The following is a 27690-nucleotide window of genomic DNA, read 5'->3' on the forward strand; positions in this document are numbered from 1 at the left end:
AAAATTCCCTAGAACACTACCAAAAACTACGTAAGTTGCTGTTATTTGCAGGATATAAATATGTTTAAACGAATTCTTTATACTACGAATGAATTATTAAGATTACGATAAATATGTTAATGTAATTAACGAAACATTTTCGTAAACGGATTAGTGACTCGTTATTGAACGTTTTAAAGGGAATTTAACCTGCTGCAACGTACAGCGCTCTATTGAATAAAGTGACACTGTCAGTAATGGAGAAAGTGGACGTGATGTGAAAGGCTTCGAAGTTCCTTTGCTGCTTCGTAGATTTTTAGGCCGATACAGAATCATGGAAGAAGTGTTTCAGAACGGGAATTATCAAAGGGAGTCAAACGCGAACATGACTACTATGGAGACACAAAAGGAGGTAAGAAACTCTTCGAATAGTTGACCATTTCAATTCGTCCGCCAAATCAATACGTCGTTCGAAGCTATAATTTTTAAACACGTTCTTATTTGAACGGGTTTCTAGATATTATGATTATCGTAATATTTGTGCAAAGTTAAATTACTGCGAAATTATATTTGTTTAAGTTAAAAAAGCACTAGATAATTGCACAGAATATGTATGTATATTGTGAAAGAATCGAAGTGACGCGCAGTGATTCTCATGTTTTGTTATTGTTGTCCTAAATCTCTTATTTCTTTTATCGACGTTATTTTCTAATTTTACTTTTAATAACTTATATCTATGTTTTACTATTGTTTAATTTATGCTACATTTTTTTAATATGTCAAATTTTCTAGTGTTCCTTCATTGTATAAATTAGCTTTAAGCTATTTTTATAAATTTGTATTACTTAAACGTATGATACGTAATAATAAAAATAAATGATACTAGATTGCTTAAAAGAAAGAAATTACTTGTATTATTACAATAGAAAATATAGATTTCTTAATTTATTTGGAAAAGCATCAAAGTAGGTCATGAATTATCCGTTTGAGTACCACTATAGTAGTGTTGGCGGTATCTACATACGCGTTTGTGAAGAATATTTAAACCTATGATGTCTTGAATTAACATGCAAGCAATTTAAATTCAGATATTATTGCAAGATATTATTTTATTGAGTAATTAATGATAATAATGCAAATTATGAAATTTTTTACTTTTAATTTTGGAACTTAATAAATATAGAATAGTTCATTTGTTTTCCTTGTATTAATTGAATATGATTTAATATTGATACTTAATATTAAAAATAAATTGTGTTATTAATATTTGTTAATAATTATTTACATAAATTTTATTTATTTGTACTTGTCATTTTTCTTTAAATCTACTTTTATAAATTATATAATATAAAAAGTAAAACAGTTGTATTTTTTGTACCTTAAACTCATTATTTATATTCTATATTAGGATGTATTGCTTGATCACATGGAAATCTCTATAGTTGAAACCGAAAAGCGTGCAAATGGAGCATTGAATTTAAGAGAGTTTTATACAGTCTACCTCATTGAGACTAAGTAAGTGAACCTATTATTCTTTATCTAATGAAGTTAAAATAAGAACGTTTTAAGCTTGTGTACATTTAATTTTAAATTGTCTGTCTTTGCAAAATTTACTTTAACATCTATGAAATATATACATGTGTGTGTATTAAATATTATTGTAGAATTACAGATCCAAGCTTTAAAGGTGCACTCACCAAAGTAAGTTCTCTATGGCGCCGATACACAGAATTTGAACTACTCCGAGCTTATTTGGAAATTTCCTATCCGTATATTGTACTGCCTCCATTACCAGAAAAAAAAGTTTTATATGCATGGCAAAAGGTTACCACTGATACATTTGATCCAGATTTTGTTGATAGACGAAGAGTTGGTCTTGAGGTATACAATTTATATTTATTCATTGCTTCTTTATTTGAAGATATGTATTTGGTATTTATAATAAATTTATTTCTAAGAATTTCCTATTGAGGGTAGCCTCGCATCCTATATTGTCTCGTGATGAGCATTTTATGGGATTTTTGCAACAGAAAGATGGTTGGAGGGAAAGCATTAAAGAAACAGGTATATTCTGTTAAAGAAGTATATATCTTATTATCTATTTGTATCATTATTTATTTATACATTTATAACGAGTGTTGTAATTATTACTGTTTTATGATAGGTTATTTGCAATTAGTAGAATCAAAATTAAAGGCACTGAGTGTAGCAGTGCGATTAAGGAAACCAGATAAGCGATTTGAAACAATCAAAAACTATGGAATTGAACTTCAGGTATGTTCAGCATTGAGAAAAAGTAAAGGTTTTATAGTAGTACATATCTGTTCAATATTTCAGAATAATTTATGTAATGTTCTTCGAGTACGTGCGCGACTTGTAGAAAAACAACACAGTTTGTACAAATTACATGCAAATTATGGTCGTGTGTTTAGCGAATGGAGTGCCATAGAAAGAGAAATGGGTGATGGGCTACAGGTATTCAATTTTATATATATTATAAATATTTCTTAACATTTATATCTTTAGAAACATTAGAATTACCAATTTTTGCAAGAAATTTCTAAATGATAAAACATAATTGAATTATGCTACAAGTATATATATTGCAAAGCGCACTGCATTACAGCGCCTGTTTTCTTAGAAATCGGGTCACTACTTGGATTCATTAGCAGCTACAATAGATACAACCCTTGAAGAAGAGGAATTAATTGCAGATCAGTTGAAAGAATGGTTGTTTGGTGCATCTGCGTTACAAGCAGTTGTCAAACGAAGGGAAGCTTTACAGTTAACCAAAGATGAAGCTCACGATGCTTTAACCACAGCATTTGAACAAAAAGAAAAAGTTATACAAGGTTTTAAATTATACTAAGTACTGTTAACATCCAATTTACAAATATGGGAATTTCTGGAGCTAATGCAGTTTATTATTGTAGGTAAATCTGGTTTAATGTCAAGATTATTTGTATCTGTGGATACAGAAGAAGTTCGTGAATTAAAAATGCTACAATTAGAACAAAGGATTGCACAACACGAAGAAGCCGTCAAGCGGGTGGATGAAGATTTAAAGTAATATATTTCAATCAAATATTTTACATATACTTATAGCATATAAAAAATATACTATGAAACTAGGTGTAATACGTTTCTCTATATTTTACATGTAATGTTTTTAGGTCTTTCTCTATTAAAGCAATGATGGACATTGAAAGATTTCAACACCAAAAGGTGGTAGATCTAAAAGAAATTTTGGCGGCTTACTGCATTTTACAATTTAAACTTGCTAGAAAGGTAACATTTTTGTATATTATTATTTAACTAATTTACTACCTATCTTTGTACAGATGAATCAATGTTTCTATAAATAATTGCAGGGATTGCAAGCTTGGCAGCATATCAAGAGTTGTCTGGAAAGTATGCCATAAAAATCTTTTCTTATTCAAGCTGACACTGAACAATAATTGTTCCACATCTTTCGTGCGATATACATTCCTATAATTGTAAGCTCACTCATACTGTACGCTTATTATTACATCAATGTACAAGATTGTTTTTATTATTTAATGTTAGACTAGATAATATTATATATACATATATATTATATATACACGCATTTCATGTTGGATATATACATAGTTATGTGAGACATTATTTAATATTTATATGTATATTTAGTATGTTCTTGTTGTACGTGTAAGATACAATTAACCAATTATGTGAATGTTCAGGCAGTACTTAAGGGTTGTCATAAGTCAAGATCTGTGTGATTTATATATAATATAAATCACCAAGTGAAATCCCTAGAATGTTAGTTATAAAAGTTGGAAAAATCGTTGCTGTAACTTTTTATACACTGTCTTATATCTGCTCAATAGGCTTGAATTTCATTGACGTCGATTAAATCCCGGTTTGTATCTCATTTATCGATACAATTGTTGCATTTATTTTTCGTAATACTTAGGAGCCTCAATCTCATTGATAAATGATAAAAATTTAAGATTTGAAATACTATTTTCTACGTGTGAATAACTATGTTTTCTACGTATATACCTGGTTCAGTATATTATAGTATGGTAGTTTAAATTGTATATTAATTTTTCTCTTCTTCTGTTTTTCAGTTTTCATAAGAATTTATTTAAGTCATAGATTTTGCAATGTACTGCATCTAAAATCAATGGATGTCTATTGTACCAATGTTAAAGTTGTATAGTTATTCCTGTATAACGGTAACAATTTTCTTGGTTTCTTCTCTTACTAGATAAAAAAACAATCATTTTCTTGATTTAGCTTTCTAAATTTTGTTTCAATTAGGTGTAATCAATATGTTTAAAGGTACATCACACAATATATGTATGTTATACGTATGTTTGCTCACTAATACTCCTTAAAATCAATAATATAATTTAAATAATATTAAATAAGATAAATTACATATTTTTTTTCATTAAATATCTAATATATACAATATTTATAACGAATAATTAATGTTGTTTGTAATGAATAATTAGCTTGAACAAAATTTATTGTAATACTTTTGGCGACAATTAATTGTACAAGAAATTCCTAATAATTTAAATAAAATATATGAGACAACATTATGATCTTTTATTGCTACAAAATATCTTGCTAATGGAAGTTGTTTCGAGACATAAATTGAAAAATTGAAGAAAAGGTTGTGAATTAATTGGAAGACAAATAATTTAATTGGACAGTTTATTACGTGTGCGCCGGTATAGAAATATTATACAAATTCGAAGACGATTCGAATAGATTACGAAAATGTTAGGTCTACGGTGTTCTCCCTTTCAAAACATGTACATTACGAGAGGAGCGGTGATGGAACGATTCTATACAAACATCTAAACGAATCACCACTAAAACGAACCACTAATTAGCGACAACGAGGTTAGGATCAGGAGGAAGGGGAGGGTTAGAGACGATATTTACAATACAATTCAGTGCGTTTCCGTCTTCACATGAAGTTTCGCACACTTTGGTATTAATCGAATGTACATATGTACCTGCGTTTACAATATGATTTGTTACAACATAAATCAGGGGGTAATGCGCTATCGTCAATGTTACTTGCATTTTTTATGTTTTTTTTTTTTAATCCTTTATACATAACTCGGCTATTCGTGTAATCAATATTATGAATTAGCTGCGCCTGGCGGTACATCATGATTCAAATTTATATGTAGTGGACACAACTATATTTACAGTGAGACAGTCGTTCACTTCTGTATTCACAACAATGCGGACGAAAGAACAGAGTTGGAAAGTAAGATATAACCTGTTTTATTATTTTGTAATAGATAATACAATAGATATTATTAAAAATAAACTTTGTTATATCTGAAAATTTTTAATTGTTGCAAATAGTGTCAACGACAAGTACGAGTTGGAATAAAAATGGCTGATAATCAGTAAATCATGTTAGGTAAGTGTATAGATACATATTTCTTGTAACCGATAAAATACATTTTATTTGAATAAATGTTTGTCACCGATAGTTTTAGAAGTTCTTTCAAGCATGATTTAGGCAATTAAAAAGTTGTACGCAATAAATAAGGTATTGTGTAATAGATTTTAAAGTAACTTGCTTTTGGTATATCGATTTGGTTAGATCGATCGACAAATATTATTTTGTTTGTTACGTAAAATTTGTGATCGAGGAATTTGTAATGGTTCCTCCTAATTTTACCGTTGCAGAAATTAATGTTTAATAATTATTCCGTTGCTTAAAATAATTTATGTCGTAAAAAATGTACTGTAATTCAAAAGGTGAAAGATTACATTACGAAGAAAGCTATCGAAGTAAACGTTTTATCTATCAGTGTAAATTCTTCCACGTCAATTCTTACTTTTTATATACGGCGATTTACAAATTTGTCCAACTCTGTTGATGACACTGCTTCGTCCTTTTCTTTTCGTTTTCGTCTTTCTATCGTGATAAAAGCATTCTTTGGTCGTTCGAACTGGCTAAAATGACATTCGGAAAAAAAGCTATCGCGATCAATCGAATCATCGTTCCTCAATGAAATTACTGTACTTCGGTGCAGAACAGAGTTTCAGATACACCTTCGAGCACTTTTAATCGATTCATTCAATTTCAAAACATTAATATCTTTCGATGTTAATGCGATACTTTAACCTAAGAAAATGTATTATACTTATTGCACCCCTTCACCCATAAACAATACACTGAAATTGTATAAAGAATAAACAAACGAATTAATCGCCTTTCTAATTTATTAAATAGTTAAATAATCCTATGTACCTAAAGGATAATTAATAAATACATTTTTCATATTTATCATGAAATTCGTCGATCACAATTTTATCAATTCAATACAATTTCAGTGCATAAGGGCGAATTTCGTTCAAAGACATCGATACAACGGTAAAATCAACTCGACATACAATAAGTTTGATCGTCTTTTATTGCAATCTCCTTTCGCATGCTTTAGAAATTACAATAATCATGATAAAATTTGTCCTTAATTCGCAATTATTCGATTATTCATTGTCAGTTTCGCGAAGAAATCGATTTTTTTACACGGGTGTATTTCATTTGAAAATATTGGCGCAGTATTTTACATACTTTCTTCGCCTGTTCCGTTAAATATCATTACCGTTCCGTAACAAACGAGCAATTATTCAATCGACAAATCCGCTTGTCGATATCGTTCATGAATCATTATACATATCCTACCTGAGATTTCTCGCGAGTGAATGCGTTCATTATGTATCGAATTTTTCTCGTTCACGACACAAGTGTTTAATTACGAAATATCGAGCTCGATGCTACGATCTGGTAAAATAATACATACCTACGTCAAATAATGATCAATTTTACTTATTCGCTCCAAAAATTAATCGGAGTTTTTCAGATACGTATTTCTCTTTTTTTACATATCGTACAGTAATTTTCGGTCGTTTCTATCGGCACAACAATAGAAATTTAAATAATTGTTTTCTCGTTCCGCTATTTTAAGCTCGTGTTTCTGCAAATTATATCGTTCCTGTAATTTGCTTGTTTTTATCGAAAACTACGATATTTCTCAACCCTTACGCGTGGAAATTCAAATTTGTTCTTTTGATCCATCGATAGTAATTTCGAGAAACAATTGATAATAATAATAATACTAATCAACCGCAACATTTCTACCGAATTCTTCTAATTCAAAACTTTCCACGTAACGTGACACTCGCGTTGTCGATGAATAATTTTAACGTTAACGAAGAATCGAGTTAATGGCACGTCGTTAAACCGAATTTTTACACCAATTCGTCTCACAAGGGAAGATTTTCTCTCGATTAAACAACGTTTCACACGCGTTCTTCTTCGATTATGAAATTAAGCGCGAAAGGGTCACAGGCTTCTTTGCACAAAAAGCCGCAATTCGATAACGCAATTTTTGTTTCGTTTCCGTAATCGTCCTATTTGTTCTCGCAGACTACGATTCTCTTCAAGCACTTATTGAAAGAAGACCACGAAGAAAGCGGACACTTTCGTTCTGGCCACACTGCACAACACTATGGACTTCCTGTATCGTGATGAAGAGAGTCACTGTCACTTTCGAGGTAAGTTACATAGCTATCTGTGCTATCAGGGTGTTGCCCCATGTCTGGGCCGCCGCTACTGGGATGGTGTGGGCCGGGGGGTGGCAAAGAACCACCACCCCCGCCGCCTCCGCCATCGTTCATCGGTCCACCGAGCATCCCTGGCGGTGGTAATTGTGGTGGTCCGCTGTGAAGATCGTAACCATGCATCTGAAATGAATTATATTAATCGCGTATGGATATATCGCATCGTGCAATAGGTTTACCGTTCCTAAACGCTACCGACGTTCGTAGACGATACGATCGATACCAGAGATACTTTTTTTTTTTTTTTATTTGAAATATGTCTACGATAATTACCTGCGACACCAGATGATGAAAAGAAGGAGTATTAGGATCTAGCCTCTCCAAATCGGTATGTAAGGCGAAGTCTGAAAGGGCTTTCCACGGTGGTTGATAAGCTTGAACTTCTAGCGGTGTCATCCCTATAGAACTCTCGTGTCGTACGGGACTGCTAGCCACCATAGGAATTCCATGCATCCCACCGAAACCTAATTTACGGCCATCCTGAAATATAGAACACCTTCGTTCGTTAAATCGTGGCTCGAAATACGACAACGGCGAATAGAAACGATGCATCGTGGATCGGTGCGCTTCAAAGATTTGTCTCTATCGAAAACGATAACAGCGAAATGGCAAAACTCGAATGCCAACCTTTTCCTGCATCTGTTGTTTCATGGCGATCGTCTTCTTCTTATCCTTGCACCGTTTGTTCTGGAACCATACCCTTATCACGCGTGGACTCAGCCCCGTCATCTCCACCAATTGTTCCTTCATCAAGGCGTCCGGCCGCGGATTCGCGGCGTAGCAAGTTCTCAGTGTGTGAAGTTGCTTTTCGTTTAGAACAGTGCGAACTCTGGTTGGTTTGCCGTCAGAACCGCCGCCGCTTTTATGGCCGCCCGATCCTCGAGTACCACCCACGCCAGCTTTGTGCGACCCGCTTTCAGACCCGGAATCTACGAACAAATCAACGTCACGATTACTCACCTCGATTTTTCCAGCCTCTATTTTTCTACCACAGTTTCGCTTCCTTCTTTCTTTCTCTCTCTCTCTCTCTCGCTTTCGTCACTGTACCAAGCACGATTTTCGAAATTTTTATCGGATACGCAAATAACATGATATATATATATATACCTACTTTCGTATCGTTTAGATAAATACATTTTTCTATCTTAAGCGTCGTGGTCGTTACGAATAAATCGAATCGCGTTCACGTATCGTTAGTAGATCGAATCGAGGCGTAAAAAATTTCTTCGACGGTCGAATAAAATACCAAGAGGTAGAAGCGCGATAACGAGAGAAATAATTCAAGAAGTCGAAGGAAAGGCCGAAACGAATGGCGATTCCGTTGTTTGCTTCCACTGGCTATTGCACGAAACGATTCGCCGGTTGTTTGGAAAAAAGCCAACTCTCGGGGAAGAGTAGCTCGACTAAATCAGGAGAATGCAGAGTAGAATGTCCAGCTGCGACTATCGTCCTAACCGGTCCTGCAAAACGTTCTTCGCCAGCTAATGGGAGATCCGGATAGTGGTACAGCATGGCGGATGGAGAACGCCGAGACGAATGCCTGTTGACTATCCGAGAGGCCAGAGACAATATTGTCGATGAGCAAACTTTGGCGACGATTCCGTGATCGGTACCAGGTCCGACAAGAGAGATCGGAAAGGTCTTTGGCGACGTTTTCGCAAGATGGACTGCGATCGAGAAAAGTTTCGAGCGTCGACGCTGTTTCGATTACTGTGTTTCGATTTGGAGAAAATTTTATAAGAATCGTATGCGAATCGAGAGTGTCCGTTGCAACGTGTATCTATACAGGACGATTTCGTCCAAATACTTTTGACACAACGAAAGAATTATCGGAAAGGAAGAGAGATACCGATTCGTATAATCGACGATCGACGTCGTCTTTGTTGCGAGCTGTTAAAAAATAATTCGCTGAGAACGAGGTAAAACCGAACTGTCGCAACGCGTACACGCACAACCCAAGATCTGGTTCTACCCTTAAATTAATGTTCTATGCGGTGAAAATTCATCAACACCCCATATCCATGTACTACATGCTTTATCTCATCCATTATCATCGGACGAGCAAATAGAAATTGTCGGATATTTATGTCGAACCTCTTCACAAACCGACGAAGGATATAAAAGGAAAAGAAGGAGGTTTTGATTTTTCAGGCTCAGCTCCCTTGTTAGTCGCATCGATCAGTAAACGACTCCTTCGCAGAGACTTCACCAGAAAGAAAAAGAAAAAGAAAGAAACAGAAGAAGAAGAAGAAGCACGAACCTTTCGGACACTTTTTAGCCGACCAAACAGCGAAACCCATATGTAAACGGCTGGACGAGGGACGAACGTTGAATTTCATTAACTCCCAATTAACGAGCAATAAGTAACTCGTGCCGCGATAAGGATCCAGTTTCCTTGGCGGTGTCCTTCGAAAGGATTTGGTAGCCGCACGAAAGCGAATTTCGAATGTTTGCGAACGGTAAGACGAAAAGGCAACCGAGCAAACGAAATCCTGCGTCTATTTTTGCGTCCTAACCAAATAAGCGGTCACAAAGGCAGAACCGCGTTTCCGAAAGAATGAGCGAGTGAGAGAGAGAGAGAGAGAGAGAGTCGAAATGATTGGAGAGTAGTAGGTACTCGTGGATGAGAAAACGCTGGAAGAAATCGGCGGCAAGAATGAAACTGATTATAATTAACGACCACTTTGCGGCATTTATTATAGTTTGCTAATCGCGAACGGTTCAAAGGGTAATGGCGGTGTTCACGGCGTTGCTTGTTTAATGCGAGAATTTATCGTCCGAATGTGCTACAAAGAAGGAGAAATTTCTTGCTCGCGTTGAAAAGAAGATTGGTCGGTTGTTGGTTAATTCTTAACTCGTCAGAAATATTTCGATAGATAACCAGAATATTTTACGTTATACTTTGTAGAAAACGTTTATGTTTGCTTATTAATTCCAAGCCTCGATCATCGATGAAACGATAAAATCCAGCCGAGAAAAATACTGATCCCCGTTTCTTTCGAAGGCATAAAATCGTAACGATAGACGAGCAATAATATCGAACGGCGGCGTACGTGAATTCGTGGATGGTCGGTCCATTAAAACTAAGGAAAAAGGAAGCGACTCCCGGACGGTGGTTGGGGAAAAAAAAGTTGAATAAACGTCCATAAATAAAAAGAAGAAATGAAGGAGATCGTGCGTAGTTATGTGCCACGGTAGTTGGCAGAGAGGTGCTACATTTGACACCTCGGTTCCCCTGTAAAGAGTTGTCAAACCACTGCCGTTGCCGGTGCGTGGCCCGTGGGCTTCGTGCATCGGGAAAAGACGGTTTAGGCGCAACCATTTCCATAAGGAAGCCAAGTGACAAACATCATGGAAAATACGCGGCTCGCGCCGCTCCTCCATGAAATTGTTTACGCGAGAATTAGAAGTGAACGTTTCAGCTACGCCCTGTGTCCCGTACTACGCAATTTTCAATTATCACCGATTAACCAGCTTCGTACCACGTCGTTAGAATCCTCGTCCAAATATAATTTATCGCCGCTGCGTGTAAATAATGAATTAGTAATAGTAGACGCGGCCATGTATAAATAATAAGCCATCGCCACTTCTGACGTTTCTCTATGTGACTGTCGCAAATCTTTGAATTTTTCTTCCTGAATTTCTTCACGAATTTGCTAACCGTTTAGAAACGACATCGAAAGGAGAACAATCTCTTAGATTCGGAGATACGAGCCTTTTTCGAAACATCCGCCAGCTGTTAACTAACAGTTTTGACAATTTTCATGCCGTCAGATACCTCCATCCAGCGATTCGTCTATCGCTAAATCAGCTAGTCACGTTTCGATTCCGTTAGATCTCGTTAAACTATATTTGCGAATTCGTGGACGTCGCACGAAATAAACAGCGCCGATATAATTAAGTTACTATCTGCTCGCCAGGCTTATTAGATATTTTAATCCAACCGATCTCCAGACAGTGTGTGCTCATATATTAGGACTAGCTCGAGGAACGCTAATCCTGTGTAATCCGGCCGCGTAGGAGGGAAATGGTCAAGCCTTTCGGGTCTTAAAGGCTTCAATTATCAACACCTAATTATGACCGGTGATCCTAATACAACAGCGTTGCATCAGAAGGGCCCTTTGAGCTTCCCCTCGAGCGAAGTCCCTTTTGCAAATTTGCTCTTTGTGCCCCGGTAGCCCGTGTCCAGACAATGTAATCCGCAAATAGGTTACGCTCATTTGTCGACGCGATAAAAGTCACGGTACCGTTATCCCGTCAAATTGTCGTTTGCCGAACTTTGTCATCGGGTTAATCTTTCAGGTTGCTAATAATGGTAATACGAATGTGTTTAATGTATCGTTTATAATTAATATTAACACTTTGCTGTCCGCATAAATTTACTCCCAAAGTTAACCAGTCACTGACGTTTTTTTTTTTTTTGCTAAAAAGTTCATCTTTCTAAAGTTTACGCAAAGGGTCGGTTTACCGCGTGACATCAACGCGGTGCTACAAAATATCAAGACATCGATATTTGGCCTGCACTCGACAACGCGTTGGTGGCCATCGCACTCGAAAGCGTTGACATCAGTGAAATTGTAGTTTACAGATTCCCAATCTTTCGCTCTTGTTACAAAGTTAGTAGCATCTTTAACATCATAGGATGATTGTTCACACAATCACGCAAATATCAGCATACTGATATAATTTTGAAGATTAATGTACCGATTCCTCCTATTCGCGATCAAATATCGCTCGCATTGCCGTCGCGTAGATCGAAATTGACGAAAGAGACAGAAGTTTCTTTACCTGATATCGAGCCATCGTTGGGGTGCAAATGATGATTATTATTCATAAGGGACGCGTTGTTGTTGTTCTCGCTTCCAGGAACACCACCAGGCCCCGAGCAGAGTTTCCCACCCTCGAGAACGTCGTGATCGTGTCGACAAAAGAGGCCATCCTGTCTCAAGGCAAATTCATCGCCAGGAACTAGCTGCCTCATGCAGGCTGAACATCGGAAGCACTTTATATGATAAATTTTGCTCCTTGCCCTCATTACGTAGTCGTCTTTGCTGAAACACTCGCTGCACTTGTCGCATTTTGTTCCAAACAACCTGAAACAAATTCTCTGTGTTAACGATTCTTTCGCAATTTCATTTCCGATCGCGTTTTTCTCGCAGTTTCGCTATGGACTTTGGTACTAGAAACGTTTGGCTAAAATATTACCGAAAAAATTGACAAAATCGATTACGAATTAACGGCAGGTGTGGAAAGCCCGCACCGTGTCGGTTGTAAGAGAAAGTAAGTTGCCCTAGGTAATTATTTTTCTTTCGGCTGTTAGGTGTTAGCGACGAGGATTAGTAATAAGGAATACATTATGATAGAGCGAATAATTATCAGTATCAAAGTAACGAAAAAACAGGTATACAAATTGGTGTTAAGAGATAGAGGATTTTAAAAACCGGATTAAACCTGATGTAACAATAGATCGCAGGATTTATCCTAACTCGCGCCAAACATCTGAAATCCCACTAATTCCGCTAAATATAAAAATTGAAATTATCACCTTTTTTTTTTAGCTAAATTTACCTGCAAATTTATTTATTGTCTCCATTTGCATCGACTTCTACGTATAATTCCGCGAAATTTTACTCGGCTGCCGGATCGAACAGTTAATTATCGGTTTTCAAGCTAATTGTGCTTGCCTGCAGCACTTCGTTCGGAGAAACCGAACGAACTAAATTGCATTCATTAGCGGTGCTTTCTAAATTGTCGAATTTTATTAATAAAAAGTTTCATGCGATAGATAATTCCATTCTGATGCTACGTGGTTGGTTAATTATCAGTTGTTCCAGTAATTATATCACCGAGTTTCGTCCATAATTCACTCGCCATTGATATCACAGCGGTGATTTTTGCGTGGAACGTAAAATCGTAGAAAATCGTTTTAGCGAAAAATTAATTGCGATTATTTCGCGAGAGATCGATAACGCGAACACGTGCTTCGTCGATACTGTGTTACAACGTGGTTGTAACATCGAAACGGACAGAATCGCGGCAAAACTTTTTTAACGTGTAATTTTAAGCTGCGTTACTTTCCATCCGTCGACAACCAAATTTACTCAAGGACGTCTGCGTCGAAGAACACCCAGAAGGAAACGTTTTACCCCACGGTTGTTTCGACTTTTCGTACGAGGCGACAGAAACAACAAACAGGCGTCATCGGTGTCGCTCAGCCCTGGCAAATCCGCGTCGACCGGATATGCCAGTCTTCTTCTTCGTTTCGGACGCTTTTCGACGTTCGATGGATCAATGCAAATAAACCGCCTGTCCCCGTGCCAGAAAAATATTTGCTACATGTTCGCGTCTTCGCGGGGGGAATTCGTGTCGATCAATGCTGCGAGTTTTAAAAACTTCTGTCTTTCTTCTCGCCATTCGTTTCGAATTGCATTTAAAACGGCATGTCGTATCATTCGATTTCCAGCATCGTCCAATCGATTCCAACGCGCTCTCACTTTGAGTTACGTTCCTCGCTCGCGCCTTCTTCTACTTTCCCGAGTTTCGAAACTTCGATACGTTTAACTTTCCGCTATAATAAATAAATCAAAGAATTGCAAAAGTATCGTTCAGCGAAACGAACTTAAAAAAAAAAAAAAATAGGATGAACCGAGATTCGAACGATCGACAAACGTGACGCGACGAGTGGAATAAGGACACGTTTAGCTACTGTACGCTCTTACGTTGAAAGCAGAAATTTCATTGTATACATTTTTAGCGTAACTTGGAATCGAGAGTTTCCTGGCGAAACGAAATACTACGTTCAATTGCGTAAATTCGAGGCAACCACGTGTGAACCACGCTTTTTCTTACGGATGCATTTCCTCGCATGCAGACCGTAGTTTCTACTTCGTGTATGTTAGATAAAAATACTCCGGAGAAAAACGTTTTGTCAGTTCTTACTTTCCTCTTTTCTTTCTTCTTTTTTCTTCTTCTTTTCGCTCGTCCTGTTGCATCTTTTTTTTTTTTTCTATTTTTATTTCTCCCCGATCTCGGTGTTCGCGAACGCGCATCGGAAAGAGCGAATGGCCACGAGCGAGTACGGCGCGAGAGAATGCCATCGGTTTCCAAGTTCCTCTATCTCGTTTTAGTCGAAAATAACGCACTTTTAATGGTAAAAATTTCCTTCGACCGTCCAATTACGCGTATAGAAGGACGAACGAAATTGTCCGACGAGTTTAGAGTCATAAAAAGAAATAACGCTCGCGGTTGGAACGTTTATCGTATGAAAAAACAGGTAATATTTGTCGATGATTACGGAAAGATTTTTTTTTTTAGTTTATTTTAGTTTTTACAATTTGTCCTGAAGGACATTTGGTAAAGTATTTTATCTTATTTATTGGTAATAAAAAAATAAAAATAAAATATAGCATGTGGGTGGCTACCCCCAGCGGGGTGCCATCTTCGTGTTTGCTAGGTTATATCTTTTATGAATTAGGGATAGATGAGCGGAAAATAAAAAGAACGAAATCGACGTGTGGAAGATATAACCAACGTCTTACCTGACATAATCGCGTTTACAGTAAGTTTTCCCATCTCGTACGAAGCAAGTGCAGTGCTCGTCCAAAAATTGTTGGCACTCCGCGCATTTTAAACAGGCGGCGTGCCATTCCAGATTTGGTGCAACTCGCAAGATCCATTGGTCGTGAATTCGACCGCCGCATCCCACGCAATGAGAACTTGTGCTCTCTGCAAAACAAATTACCTCCGTTACAAACACATAGCTTACCTGCAGTACGCAATTAGGCAACTATCACGCGTGTATCGAAAGACGTACGACAACGTACGATTAAAATGTCATAATTGAGAAAACTGATTGATTAATTTTTACAAATACTCGAGAGAACGAGTGCGGGATGAATCCTCTTGCGCGTTTAAATGGAATTATTCTCGCCAAATAATTTAGCAGTAATTAAATATTTACTCAACAGCGTATATAATTACGTAACGTTGTAAAATACCGAGAACCGTCTCATTTAACGTGGAATTAATTTTGCAGTGAAATTACTCTCCGCTTGACCTTATTTCCATTTTCGATCATCGAATTAGATTTCATCGAATAAGGTACATAGGATCCTTTATCCCGAAGCTTCAAACGCACGAGCACTGATAGTTCGCTTCTTTGCGAAATATTAAATGTAATTGTAAAAGAATACGATCGATCTCTGGTAACAGCGATCGCGTTGTCTATCAAGAACGATTATACGTCGATTGAACGCATAATTAATGCTCGTTTCGTTTGTTCACCAATTCGATAATAACAGGCTGTCTATCAAGTATGTACAACAAGATCGTTGCTAACAACGACATTAAGTCGTCAAAACACGAAGAAATTTCGAGTAGTCGATCACAGGATAATCGGATCATACTGTCGATTAAGTGTAATAGCTACCGTTTATTCTTTCCAAGACTTATTAGCCACGTCTTGCTTACGAAGGAACGGGATTTCGTATATTTTTCTTTATTCCGCGAGAAAATGGTACGGAATCCTATGGGAAAATTATCGCGATTAAAATAGGTTTCTCAAGGTGTCGAACCTTCGGAGATCACTATCGATCTTATTTCAAGCTGCGAAGCGTGTTTCTGTTTGAGTAGAAAAGTGCTCGGTATTGGGTCGTTCGTATTGCGTATTTACAAGCACAGCCCACGCGAATAAGTCGAATCTTGTGAATCGTGGAGGTATAGAAACGATTTCGTAAACGAACTTGCATCGTTGAATAGACGTGCTTTCGAACGAAGCGTCCACGGACAACTGGCTTCCTCTACTTTCGTTGCATTGTCGCGGCACAGAAAACACGTAGGTTGGCGTCGCGTCGTTTCAGCTGCCAATGCAGACACTCGTGCGGCGAAAATTACAGTCATCATCTTTTGTTTCGGCGAGTGAGACGCGTGCAAAAAGCGGGCAAGTCGAGATTTCACCGAAAGGCTATTGATAAGTTTTAACGCGCAGACGGGAACAAAAGAATACGGAGAGAAGCCCATTGTTTGCCAGAGATCTGATTTACCCTCGCAAGTCGCTTGTACAACGGGTGGCACGATAAAAATAAATGCTTCGTAGGAAGGAGACTCGAGATCGTTAAACGTCGTTCATATCGTTTCTTTCCTTCTCAGATTATTCAAATCGTTCGCACGTAATTGACATCGAAGATACGTCCTTCGTTAACTTTCTATTCCTGACGAAATTTTTACATCCACTTGTTCCTCGTCTACGAATATTCAGCAAAACGCGTCCTTCTACATCGATACATCCCAACATCGTAAAAGCTCTCTCTCTTTGTCTTTGTATAGATTTGGCTATGCGATTCGAACGAATCGAGTCGGATGGAAAAAGGATGCGAGTGACGATGATGGACAAGGAGGGAGGACGAAAAGGGGAAAAGGATGGGAAAGGACGGGCCGGGCGTAAGTAGACGCGGTGCAACGGTGGCTGGTCCACTGGTGGCGCGCATCTATCTGAAGTTTGTGGGTATATGCCGGGGTGCGTTTGCGCGCTAGGAACGCGAACCGCGAAAGAAATCCTGCCAAGGGTGGGAATCACCGTAGAGAGGAATGGTGAACACAGAAGGACGAACAGGGGACGAAGCTGGGCGGTGCACTTTCAGCTCGGTAGCTCGAAACTCCGCCCAGATCTCCGTGGCTGAAACCATCGAGTCGGCGCGCAGCTTCTTTCCTTTCAACCGCGAAGCCTAACCTAAACGCGAAACGCGTTTCTTACTCTCATTGTGTTGCGTCGCGTCGCGTCGCGTCGCGTCGCGTCTCGTCTCTTACACTCAACGCGAGAGACGAGGCGCGCGATTATCGTGGAATCCAGCTTCGATAATAAATTTCGATGCATCATTCCGCGTCAACGCTTTCCGCTCGCTCCGAAATCACACGCCTGTCGCAATATTCTTCTTCCACGCGACGCACCACGTCGCGCTTTTTATTCGCTTATCTGTCTCTGCGTTCTTGAGACGCTCGCGTTTCATTTACGTTTCGATTAACAACGGACGAGTTTCAATTTTCTATTTTCTGATCTTTCATCCTTGCACGGTTTGCCAAACCGAGGGTGCTTTTTCTGCGAGTAAGTAATTCTTCGATGTATGGTGTATGGTAATTGAACGATTCGATCGTAACGATGATCGTAGTATCGTAATGAAGGTATTTCGTGACGAGCTTGCACGATCGACGCTCGATATTTTATTCTGGAAATGATTAAATCGTTGGAGGATCGCGAACGAAAATATTGTACGTTACGTGCGATACCCAACACGAGTGGGGAAAAGGACAAGGAAAAGAAATTATTACTTTGTTGTAGATAGAGGAAACAAGGCTATGCAATCGACTAAAAATAACGGTATACACAAATTACAGTTACAGTCAAGTAAGAAATATCGAGCCAAGAGTTGCCAAACTATTAACGCGTCTGCGATACTGTACGACAGTCGTAACTGTCTATATTACGGATCTTATAACGTCAACTAAATATATGTACAATGGCAATCGTGAAGAATTAACGATTAATTAATGTAATACTAAATCCGTTTATATTCGTTCGTTTAAACAAAACGTTTCCACTTGACACGCGATCTAGAAACTTTTGCACGGTACTGTGCACGATGATACACTGTTCTATATTTTATCTTGCAATGCGATGTCTGAATTATGCTACAACATTTCAAAGAACTGTCAAAGGAGCCGTAAATATTAAGAATGACAACGAATATTATGTAGAGGCGCATTTACAAGGAGTACGACTAAATAATAATCGTCGCGATAAATTAACTGCTAATTAATTCCTGCTTAGCTTATAGACGAACGTGAAAACTTATCACGCGCATAGACGATGATATACGTAGAATTAATTAGATACAATTACAATTGCGTTTCATATCGATTTTAAAATGCAATCGTACGTACGATCGATATATACGGACTTGGAAAAAAGACAGTCCAGAAGGTTATTTGTATCGTGACGATTATGAAATCTTTTCTTGAAACTTGGTACGACGGACTCGACGACTAGGATGCACGATATCGCCTTTCAATCGAAGAATAATAATATTCCATTGTTCTAGAATATTATTAGATTCCTATACCGTCTCATTTTCGATATTCTATACGTTATAGTTGTCCGATACGGTACGACTAGATGCAACATAGACACAATAGTACAGCGTACGTAGGACATAGAAATTTATTTATATTAGAAGGTATCCGTAAACGTACAAGCGTAGGTATGGGTCTCTGCTTCACCGTTGTAAGTCAAACAACGTTATTTTTCTGAAAGAAGCGACAGCGTTGACAACAAGTTTATACGAATCTGCTCGCTTTTGTCAACACCGTGCCACATGAACTTAACCGTAGGCTGTAATTTACGTTATCGTTTGATAAGTGCAACTACAATGTGCTATCTATCATGCACCGGTGTACACGATAAAAAGCGTACTCGCGGTCTACGATATGACCTCTTTCTCCCAATAGCAGGTTGAAACAGTAACCGAGACCTATCGAATTGATAAACAGAGCCCTTAATGCTCGTAGAAAGCTTCGGCAAACGCTATTTCTTCTTTCTCTAGGTACTTTCTATAACTAGACGCTTATAACGTAACTTTACGCGTGTAACAGCCCGTTGGCACGCGTGTGGCAGACGTTAAGTGGTCGATGAAAATGCAAAACTGTAATAGAAAAGCGTAAATAGATGCGATTCCAGATAATAGATACGGTTATCGTTTACGAACTTACGCTCGAAATGCTATTTAAGTGGAGTCGCTTCGATGTTTTCCGCGTGTATCTCTGTATTTAAATATAAAATAAGAAAAAAAAAAAAGAAAAAAAGAAACAGAGTATAAAAGTAGAGCGATAGAAATACGTTTCTTTATATATATAGCGGAGCTGAAACTTGTTGCGAAAATCTGCTTTTTTCGGTTGTAACTTCGAGTCATTCGATATTTCCCGTTTCTATAAAAAGAAGCGAAAGGTCAGAAATCCCATCGAACTTCCTCGTTCAATAAAACAACGTATTCGAAGGTGGTTTTGAAGCGGAGGAAGAGGAAGAAGATGGAACAACGATCATCGTTAAAATCGTGTATACGATTAGAAAGAGGGAGAAAAAATATTGCGAACGATGGCGATACCGCGAGTTTTACGACGAGAACGAGGCGTCTTACTTGGCTTCCGACTTCACGAAATTTTACTCCGAAACCGGTAAAAACACGGGGTCCCTGCGAACGTTTCCCAACCGGTTGGAAAATAAGAAGAACATCCGTACCGTACACGATAGCGCGGATAAGCTTACAGATGAGCTTTCTCTCTTTTTGCTCTATCCACGCGCGTACAGCCAGATGTAAATGCGCGCGGTAAAGGGTTGAGATTTACGGCCACCCTGAAACGTTTCGACCGTGTGCGTGGATAAGGATTTAAGAGAGAGAAAAGGAGCAATCCGGCCGTGAAAATATATACGTAAATATACGGTACTATGCGAAACTCTTATGCCAGCTATGTCATTCCCGTTATTACCACAACTAAATATGTACATATATTTTTTTAAGCAACGTTCAACGCGTTCTGTTAATTGGACAGCAGTCTTTCAGACGTTACTTTCGTCCTACGTTCTACCTTGATTCGAAGATTTATCGCGCGTCTCTCGAACACGTCTTGCAATCTATTCCCATCAATTTTTAATTAACTTTAATCTCGGCACATCCCGAAATTCAAGCGAACGTATCTGCCAACAAATCGAAAAGGCGCATTAAGCCTCGTTAAGTTGGGAAAATCCAACGCAACACCGCCACGCGAAAGGTATAATTATCTTTCTGGTTCGCGAGTCACGATAATCACACCAAGTACAAAGTAATTTGACAAACGACCTGACTTCCAGACTCGGCAAAAATCGATCATTTCTACCGGATCTTGGCTTTACAACGGCGTATACACGCATGAGACTCGCGACCACCATGAAGATCCCGAGGAGGCTGCGGATAAGGTCAGGACGCGGAGTCGGGAACAAGCAGGGGCGAGGGGAAGCGGGAAGAGGACAGGAGTCGCGGAGGTAGAGGCAAGGGCAAGTTCGGTCAAGATCAAAGAGATTCGAAAGAGAAGAGAGTGTCGGCGGCGTCCCATTAGCTCCCAGAGACGACAAGCAGCTCGTATCTTCGAGAACTGGCCGTGCACCGATACACCGATGCACCGAACGCTGCAACGACGTGTTTCTCTCTCTCTCTCTTTTTCTCTCCTTTCCTCTCTCCTTCTCTCTGTCTCTTATAAATATGGAACGTTCGGATTTACGATGCCTCTCGCGATGACGAATTTACTATAATGTCTGGTATTTACTCGTTACGTTAACGTTCCACGTGAGTGACAGATTCGGCGAATTTTCTTTTCATCCACTTTTTGTATTTTTCCTCGTCGATGTGTAATTGTTTCGTTTGCATCGTGAATTCCGCTGCATGTCGATCAGCTTTATTAGAATTAGTAAATGGTACGATAAAGTCTCAAATAGACGTTTCATGTACGCACACGTAAAGAGCTGATAGGAAAAATGCCTAGTAACGAAAATAATAGAACGTCGTTTATGATTCTCGACTGATCGCAAAGCGACTTGGCCAAGTTTATTCGAACATCGTGGAAACGCTCGTTACCGTAAAGTTAACGATCGATGAACGATTTGGTCGTATCGAAGATCGTTTTGCTTCCTGTTTGTTCGTCGTTGATATCGCGAGGAATTCGAAATACGTAGAACGAAATCGGCTAATTACGCGCGATCGCACGATGTCGTGGCGGATGATCGCAAAATGGATAATCGAAAGCGACGAAACGTCGTGTCATCCGAGGTTTAACGACAAAACACGCGGCACGTATTGCTCGATGTACGCACTACCGGGCTTGTGGTAAGACTTTAAATTCGAATCGAACGATCTCTGCGATGTTTCAGCAAACTTAACCGGTAAGACGGAAACTTTTGGCGTGTTTTCCGAGTCTTATCGACCAACTCGTTAAGAAAGTAAATAAAGAGCTTGTCAATTAAGTACTGCAAAGCGCAGCACCGAAACTCGTCTATGGGAAAACTAATATCGTATTTCCAACGAGTTTATAACGTATGCGATGATAACGAACGCTTAATCAAATCTAACAGACCGGAGTCGAGCCTGTCCGTAAAATATTCTTCCCCTCAATTTCTTATTTAGATCTCGACTCGAGAGAAATCGAACTGTGCTGCAAATGTCATAACACGCGTAATGCGTATCGCTTGCAAATCGTGGTGACATGTTTATGGGATATAATAATTTTCTCTCTCTTTCTCTGATTTTCTAGCTATCTTAACACAGTCGCCTATACTTGAAGATTGGAAATTGTATTTTTACGTTTCTAAATTATTTTTAAATTATCCATATTCGAAAGTGTATCTTCCTTCGGCGTTACGAAACCACAACGTAGGTATTATAAATCAAAGCGGATTGATTGGCGGCAAAATGGGTTCTGCGAGACGAAAGAAAAATAATAACGATAAGCGGGATAGGATGGAGAAGGAAAAAAGGACAAGGACGAGAGAAGCTGGGATTTTAGAGTAGCTTGCTACTGGTAGAATGTGGGTGGCGAATCATCGTCAGCTTTAAGGTCACGCTCAGCTACCTCGTATATTTTTGTTTACCTCGTTCATCTTACTATCAGAATTATTTCAACGATAACATCCCCTTTGTTTAAAAGTAACTCTCGTTCCTTATTTTTTACGAGTCGTACGTACATCGCGTAGAAACTTGAAAGCTCAAGGCGCAAATAGTCAAAGTCATCGACGAAATTGAATCGTTCTATTTAATTATTTATCAGCTTTCTTACGAGCCGATTCCCCTACTCGTCTAATGGACACATTAACGTGTTAACCAAGTTTTATTGCCGACTAGCACCGCCACTACAGCGATATTTCATTAGTGAAAGTCGATAAACCCTCGCTTTCTATCATCTATTTTAAGTTTTCGAGACATCTTCGCACCGATGATAAATCAGCGCATCTGCGTGTCCACGGTTTCGTTATTTTAACTTTACAACGACGTTTTCGACGCACGTCCGAACCAGTCACGATCCAGACGCATTCTGTTTTATAGAATCTGTACTTCCGAGAACCGCGTACGCCTCTAGAACGATGGATAACCCCTTGACGGTAGGACGATGGGAGCCGCATAAAAAATCCTGAATTTAGAACAGGTAGATAAGACGGTGAAGAGGGGTACGAAAATAAGAAGGCACATAAATAGAATAAGAGGACCGGACACAAGAGTGACGCCAGGAAAGATAGAGGGGAAAGAGAAAAAAAGAAGAGAGCAAAGTATCTTAGGGGCAGCGTTTCGGTGTGAAAGAACAAAAGAAAAAGAATACGACTAGAAATATTTCGTTAGGTATATCTACTGGAAATCCGATCATCGAATGCCATAATGCACTCTATGCACGATGCTTTCTCGATAAAGTTCGATGTAATTTCTCGAGCGTAGGACGTTGTTCGAATAAGAAACACGCACGTACTTTTGTTTGGCGGAGAGGACAGATCGTTTGGAAATAATTAAAAGAGTGGAAATTGATTTTGTTATTTCCTAAACAAGCCCGGCAACGAAAGGAAACGCACGACAACGTACGAAGATTTTGATTTATTTCATACGTGCAGCGCGACATATGTTTCGTTATTACAGCGATTTATCACAGTTTCAACTTGCACATTTCTTTCAAATTTATATATAGAATTTGTCACGGAATATTGCATTTATTCCGACGGTATAACCTTTCGATCGTTAACGAATTTTTGCTTGCGAAAAATGTCGCGCGGTTGCTTATTCCGAGGCAACTTTTCATCTATTTCTAAGGTATTTCGATTGGCGATTGTCTTTGGAAGAGGTATCAGAGTAGACGAAATTTGTATTCTCTCAGATATACCTATTTTAAACTGGTAGAAAGTTTAGAATAAACTCGATAACGAGCAGGAAATTTTGAATAATTCAGCTTATCTACTTAATCACGGACAAACGCATACATTTACGGTTGATTTAAACCAGTGAATAGTGCATTTGACACATGGCTCTCGCGTCGTCTTTTTCGCAATTCTATACATATACATTAATTCTAATTGGCTTGTTAGCTTTTGCAGGGAACCGTGTATTTTGGAAGTAACGTATCATTGATATATACGTTCCGAGCAACTATGTAATTTTATGGTAATCGACGTACGTTAAACGTCGAATTTCTCAAAATTCGTTGTCGCGGTTCGACCATTGCGACGACCTTTCGAGAAATTCCTCTCGACGATTCTAGATTCGAACAAAAAGCGAAGAATTAAATTAAGATTAACATAGGCAGATTTTACAAGCCGCGAGTTACAAATTACGAACCAGTCGATTCTGTTCTATTCGGCGTAAAATCGTAAGAACCATTCATGCGACGAAAGTAGATTATCGCGCGAAAGGGCCTAGGCCATATTACGCAGGAAGAACAAAGTGCGTTTCTTTTACTTTACAAGGTACTTTTTTTTTTTAGGACACGCTTAAATCACGCGGAACATCGAAGACAGAGCTAACATCGACGATAACTAAATACACGTGGTGTATCAATAGCGTAATAATCATAACTAAACTACGTATTTACATAAAACGGTCGGACAGCTTCCAGTGCTGGAAATACGGATGCCCTTTTCTAAAGTCGAGTCGTCACTTTCGGTTTCACAATACGAACAGCCGGTATCCTCTTATTCGAGATGTACCGACGTTGCTATTTAAATATCCGTGAGGCGCGACACAGCGACACGTTCGATGCTCGGAGCAGAGCACCGCGTCGGTTCGAAAGCAGATCTATGATAATCAGTTCGGAGATTCCGTCCAAGTAACAAGAAGATCTCCGAGCGGGTGGACAAGGCATTCCTCGTCGAAAGTCGAAAAATTCGTGAAGGGTTGAGAGTGTCGGATGAGAAGTACATCGTGGCAAGATGGAAACGCGGAGAAAGGACGGGGAGGGAGGGGGCCAGGAACAAGCAGATACGTTAGAGAGTAGCGGTTGCAGCTTTACAGAAGGACGAGGAAAAGAAAACGGCGCGGCGCCGTGGACTGTGTCGAGGATGTCTGGTTGGCAGTTCAGAGGCGCCGACCCGGTGTCCCACGGCGTTCGTTTGGTATTTCATTAACACCTCCGCTAATTATTTCCCTTTTTTTGTGCGGCCTGGCCGGTTTCGTAGCAGGATCGGGAATGCACCTTACAAGTCGCGAGTCCGGACTCCGGATACCTCCAGCCTCGACTCCGGATACCGTATATGCTCGTGATCGTGCTCGTGCGCGCGTAAAATGCGTTCGTCCAATATCATTTTTAAACCGACTATCCGGAGTAACGATAGGACCGGATTCTCAGACGCATCGTCTTTCCGATTATCTTGTACAGCTAGTTTCATCCACGATGATACCTTCTTTCGATTTACCGTTAAACATGTCGTTTTTCGATTCGAGCATTGATCTCTCTTGCCATCGATCAACGTTTCATCGTATATTCCGGCAAACGTATACCGATCGAACACTAGCGAGAAATATTAACGGGAGGAAAGGTACGTTTCGATTTTGGCAATAAGAAGCGGTTAGAAGACAGAGCGGGTGTATCCAGGGACGCATAACGGGCGAATAATTGAACGGTTGATCAAAGTGGCGTAAAATCATTCCGCACCTTGTTCGTGTCAGCGTTGAACTGCCTCGTTGTACCTACGTATCGCGATCGAACGTACGCGTCGAGGTATTATTTCGCGAACCGCATTTCACAATGGAAAACTGGAAGATAAGATCGTTTTTAAAGAAGTCATCGAGGCTCGTAGTGTTCGCCACGAAAAATCTGGAATCGCTTGGAACGAACATGGAACTGTGATCGCGTGTTCCCGTGTCCGCGAGTCACCTTTACTCGAAACAATTCGCTGGAATAATAAGCCGGCCAGAGTCAGGATAACGATAACGTCCACGAAGGAACGTGGACGCGGCGTCGCGACGGAGCAACGAGCTGCTGCACGCAAAGCAGGCGCCTCCCATATCCGAGGAGGCCAATACGGCACACCGTAGCCGCCACTAAATTTAGGATGTATGCTTAAATGAACGAAAGGTCGTCCTTAGATATCCCCGGGACCGAAATTTATGTAGGTGTTGTTGGTGGCTTTTATCAGTCCGACTGGCATTCCTTTGCATCCACCCGGCGCCCCGGTGTCGGCCGAGAGCAGGTTCTAATTCGTGTGACTGTGACTCGGTTCCTCGAATCGGCTCCCATCCGGCCTGGCTGTTCGCTCGTTCGTTCGCTCGTTCGCTCGCTCGCTCGCGGAAAGGCCGCACGAAAAACCCGTATTTATACTTTGACGCGTCGACTTGCCAAATTATTCCCTGTTATCTGAGTTCGAGGCTGTACTTCGATTTGTTCGAGAAACCGCGCGGATAATGTTTGCCTGGCCTGGCCTTACGCCATTGCGGCTGCGACTCTGCGATTTACGCGACGGATCCTCCCCGAGGGACGCGAGTTTTGCCTCTCTGTGATCCTCCTGCAGCCACTAATGCGATTCGTCCGTTATCTTTCGCCACGGAAATTTCGTGGAATCGCGTGACGAGTACCGTCGTCGATGGTTGCTGCGCTGGGATTTCGCTGCAAACGCGTGAATTTTTTACGTTGCTGCGTTCGGTGAATGGGACAAGACGAGGAAGCACGGCGAAGCGTAAAAGTTTGAAAAAGTGTCGCGTAAATTTTTCCTACGCGAGAATTAGATTCTGTCCCGGATAAACAATTTTCGAAAGTCGATCATTTACCGATATGTAGCGGAACATGAGCAGAGGATAATTTAAGTCGTGTTGTTGTTTTGCCTCGGAGTATCAAGATCGTTGGGATGTACGTAATGTAATAATAAATAAACTCCGGGCAAAACAATATCGCCGCTACGTGCAACCGTCGAACAAAGACAAATTTGTATTTTTCGACTTTCCCCCGGCCAGTATAAATAAACGGACGCAACCGAAAAGAGTTCGGTATATACCCAGTATCTATCAGCATCTACGAGTTATCTGCGAGCGATTATACACTGTCTAGCGAATACGTTTACGACATTACTTATTTGTTTATATTTATTTAATTATTTCAAATATATTTGACGGGTCGCAAGTTCCCTATTTACCAATTCTCTACGAATCCTCTACAGATATTTGGTAATCCGTCTTTTTTTTTATCAATCTCGTTTCCCGTATGTAGGAAATTGTTGCGCGTTATACGTACCGAAAATAAATTACCGAGTGTTTCGGAACATCGAGTCGAACATTTCTGAACAAGTCAATTTGCAACGGAATACATTACGTTAAAGGCGAAATTCTCGAATTGTACTTCTCTCGTTTTATTCGGCGCATAAAATAAGAACGAGGGAAATAAACACACCGGTACAAATTTTCTTGTCAATATTTATAAGCGCGACGTGGGTGGACCGACGCCGACGTGATTCCTACCCGTTCGAGAACCGATCCTAATCGTTTCATGTTCCGACTGCACTTTATCCCCTCCACTTCCTCCTATGCCGGCACTTTAACAGTGCATAATAGTACACCTGACTTGTTAGCCAACGGAACGAAGGAGCGGCAATTTTTCCAACTTTCGTTTCCTTCCATCGATCTTGCAACGATAGGATTATTTTAGAAAAATCGACTTTCATCTAGGAAAGGTCTCTTATGGTTTTTATTTTAAAGGTTCGAGTCGATGGAAATCAAAATTCGGGCATCGATGTTTCCGATCCTACGAAGTTTCGGCAAAAATTTAACGAGATCTTACGATACGGTAACATAATCGATGCGACTGGTTGCGCAAACATCGACTCCAAGGATATCCTTCAAATTTTTACGAGTAGGATAGCTCGCAGCCGCTGATAGCCCACAAAAATTAATAAAAGAAACTGATAAAGAAATTTTTATTGAACACCGAGATTAAGAAGGTTCTTGCGTTCTGTTCCTAAACGATCACGAGTCGCACGTATCTACGGATGTATTTTATTCCAATACGATATAGTAATCCCTCATA

The 27690-nt window shown here is 39.5% G+C and overlaps 2 protein-coding genes across 2 annotated transcripts in view; one reads left to right on the forward strand and one right to left on the reverse strand.

Annotated features, from left to right (window-relative positions):
- Positions 1-200: 200 nt before the first annotated feature.
- On the forward strand, positions 201-4571 carry LOC132914261 (sorting nexin-4-like). Its single transcript, XM_060973227.1, has 10 exons — positions 201-391; positions 1388-1494; positions 1644-1860; positions 1938-2043; positions 2144-2253; positions 2317-2454; positions 2621-2831; positions 2913-3045; positions 3153-3267; positions 3351-4571. The coding sequence occupies exons 1-10, from the start codon at positions 314-316 to the stop codon at positions 3399-3401; spliced, it is 1266 nt and encodes a 421-aa protein (XP_060829210.1). The 5' UTR covers positions 201-313; the 3' UTR covers positions 3402-4571.
- A 101-nt stretch (positions 4572-4672) lies between these two features.
- The window catches only part of LOC132914260 (insulin gene enhancer protein ISL-1), a 36077-nt gene continuing 13059 nt past the window's right edge, over positions 4673-27690 (reverse strand). Inside the window, exons 2-6 of the mRNA XM_060973226.1 lie at positions 15168-15354; positions 12418-12722; positions 8257-8558; positions 7903-8109; positions 4673-7752 (exon numbers count right to left, since the gene is read on the reverse strand). Of these exons, the coding sequence (XP_060829209.1) occupies positions 7516-7752; positions 7903-8109; positions 8257-8558; positions 12418-12722; positions 15168-15354 (1238 nt within the window). The 3' untranslated portion in view covers positions 4673-7515. The remainder of the gene's footprint in view (positions 7753-7902; positions 8110-8256; positions 8559-12417; positions 12723-15167; positions 15355-27690) is intronic.

The sequence above is a fragment of the Bombus pascuorum genome, chromosome 14, assembly GCF_905332965.1.
Source record: "Bombus pascuorum chromosome 14, iyBomPasc1.1, whole genome shotgun sequence".
Classification (NCBI taxonomy): Eukaryota; Metazoa; Arthropoda; class Insecta; order Hymenoptera; family Apidae; genus Bombus; species Bombus pascuorum.

Bases quoted from the DNA above. Each gene is read 5' to 3' on its own strand.
- LOC132914261 (XM_060973227.1), top strand. From the start codon at position 314: ATGGAAGAAGTGTTTCAGAACGGGAATTATCAAAGGGAGTCAAACGCG. The intron at 2,254-2,316 runs GTATGTTCAGCA...TCAATATTTCAG, and splicing joins ACTATGGAATTGAACTTCAG to AATAATTTATGTAATGTTCT. The intron at 3,046-3,152 runs GTAATATATTTC...TAATGTTTTTAG, and splicing joins CGGGTGGATGAAGATTTAAA to GTCTTTCTCTATTAAAGCAA.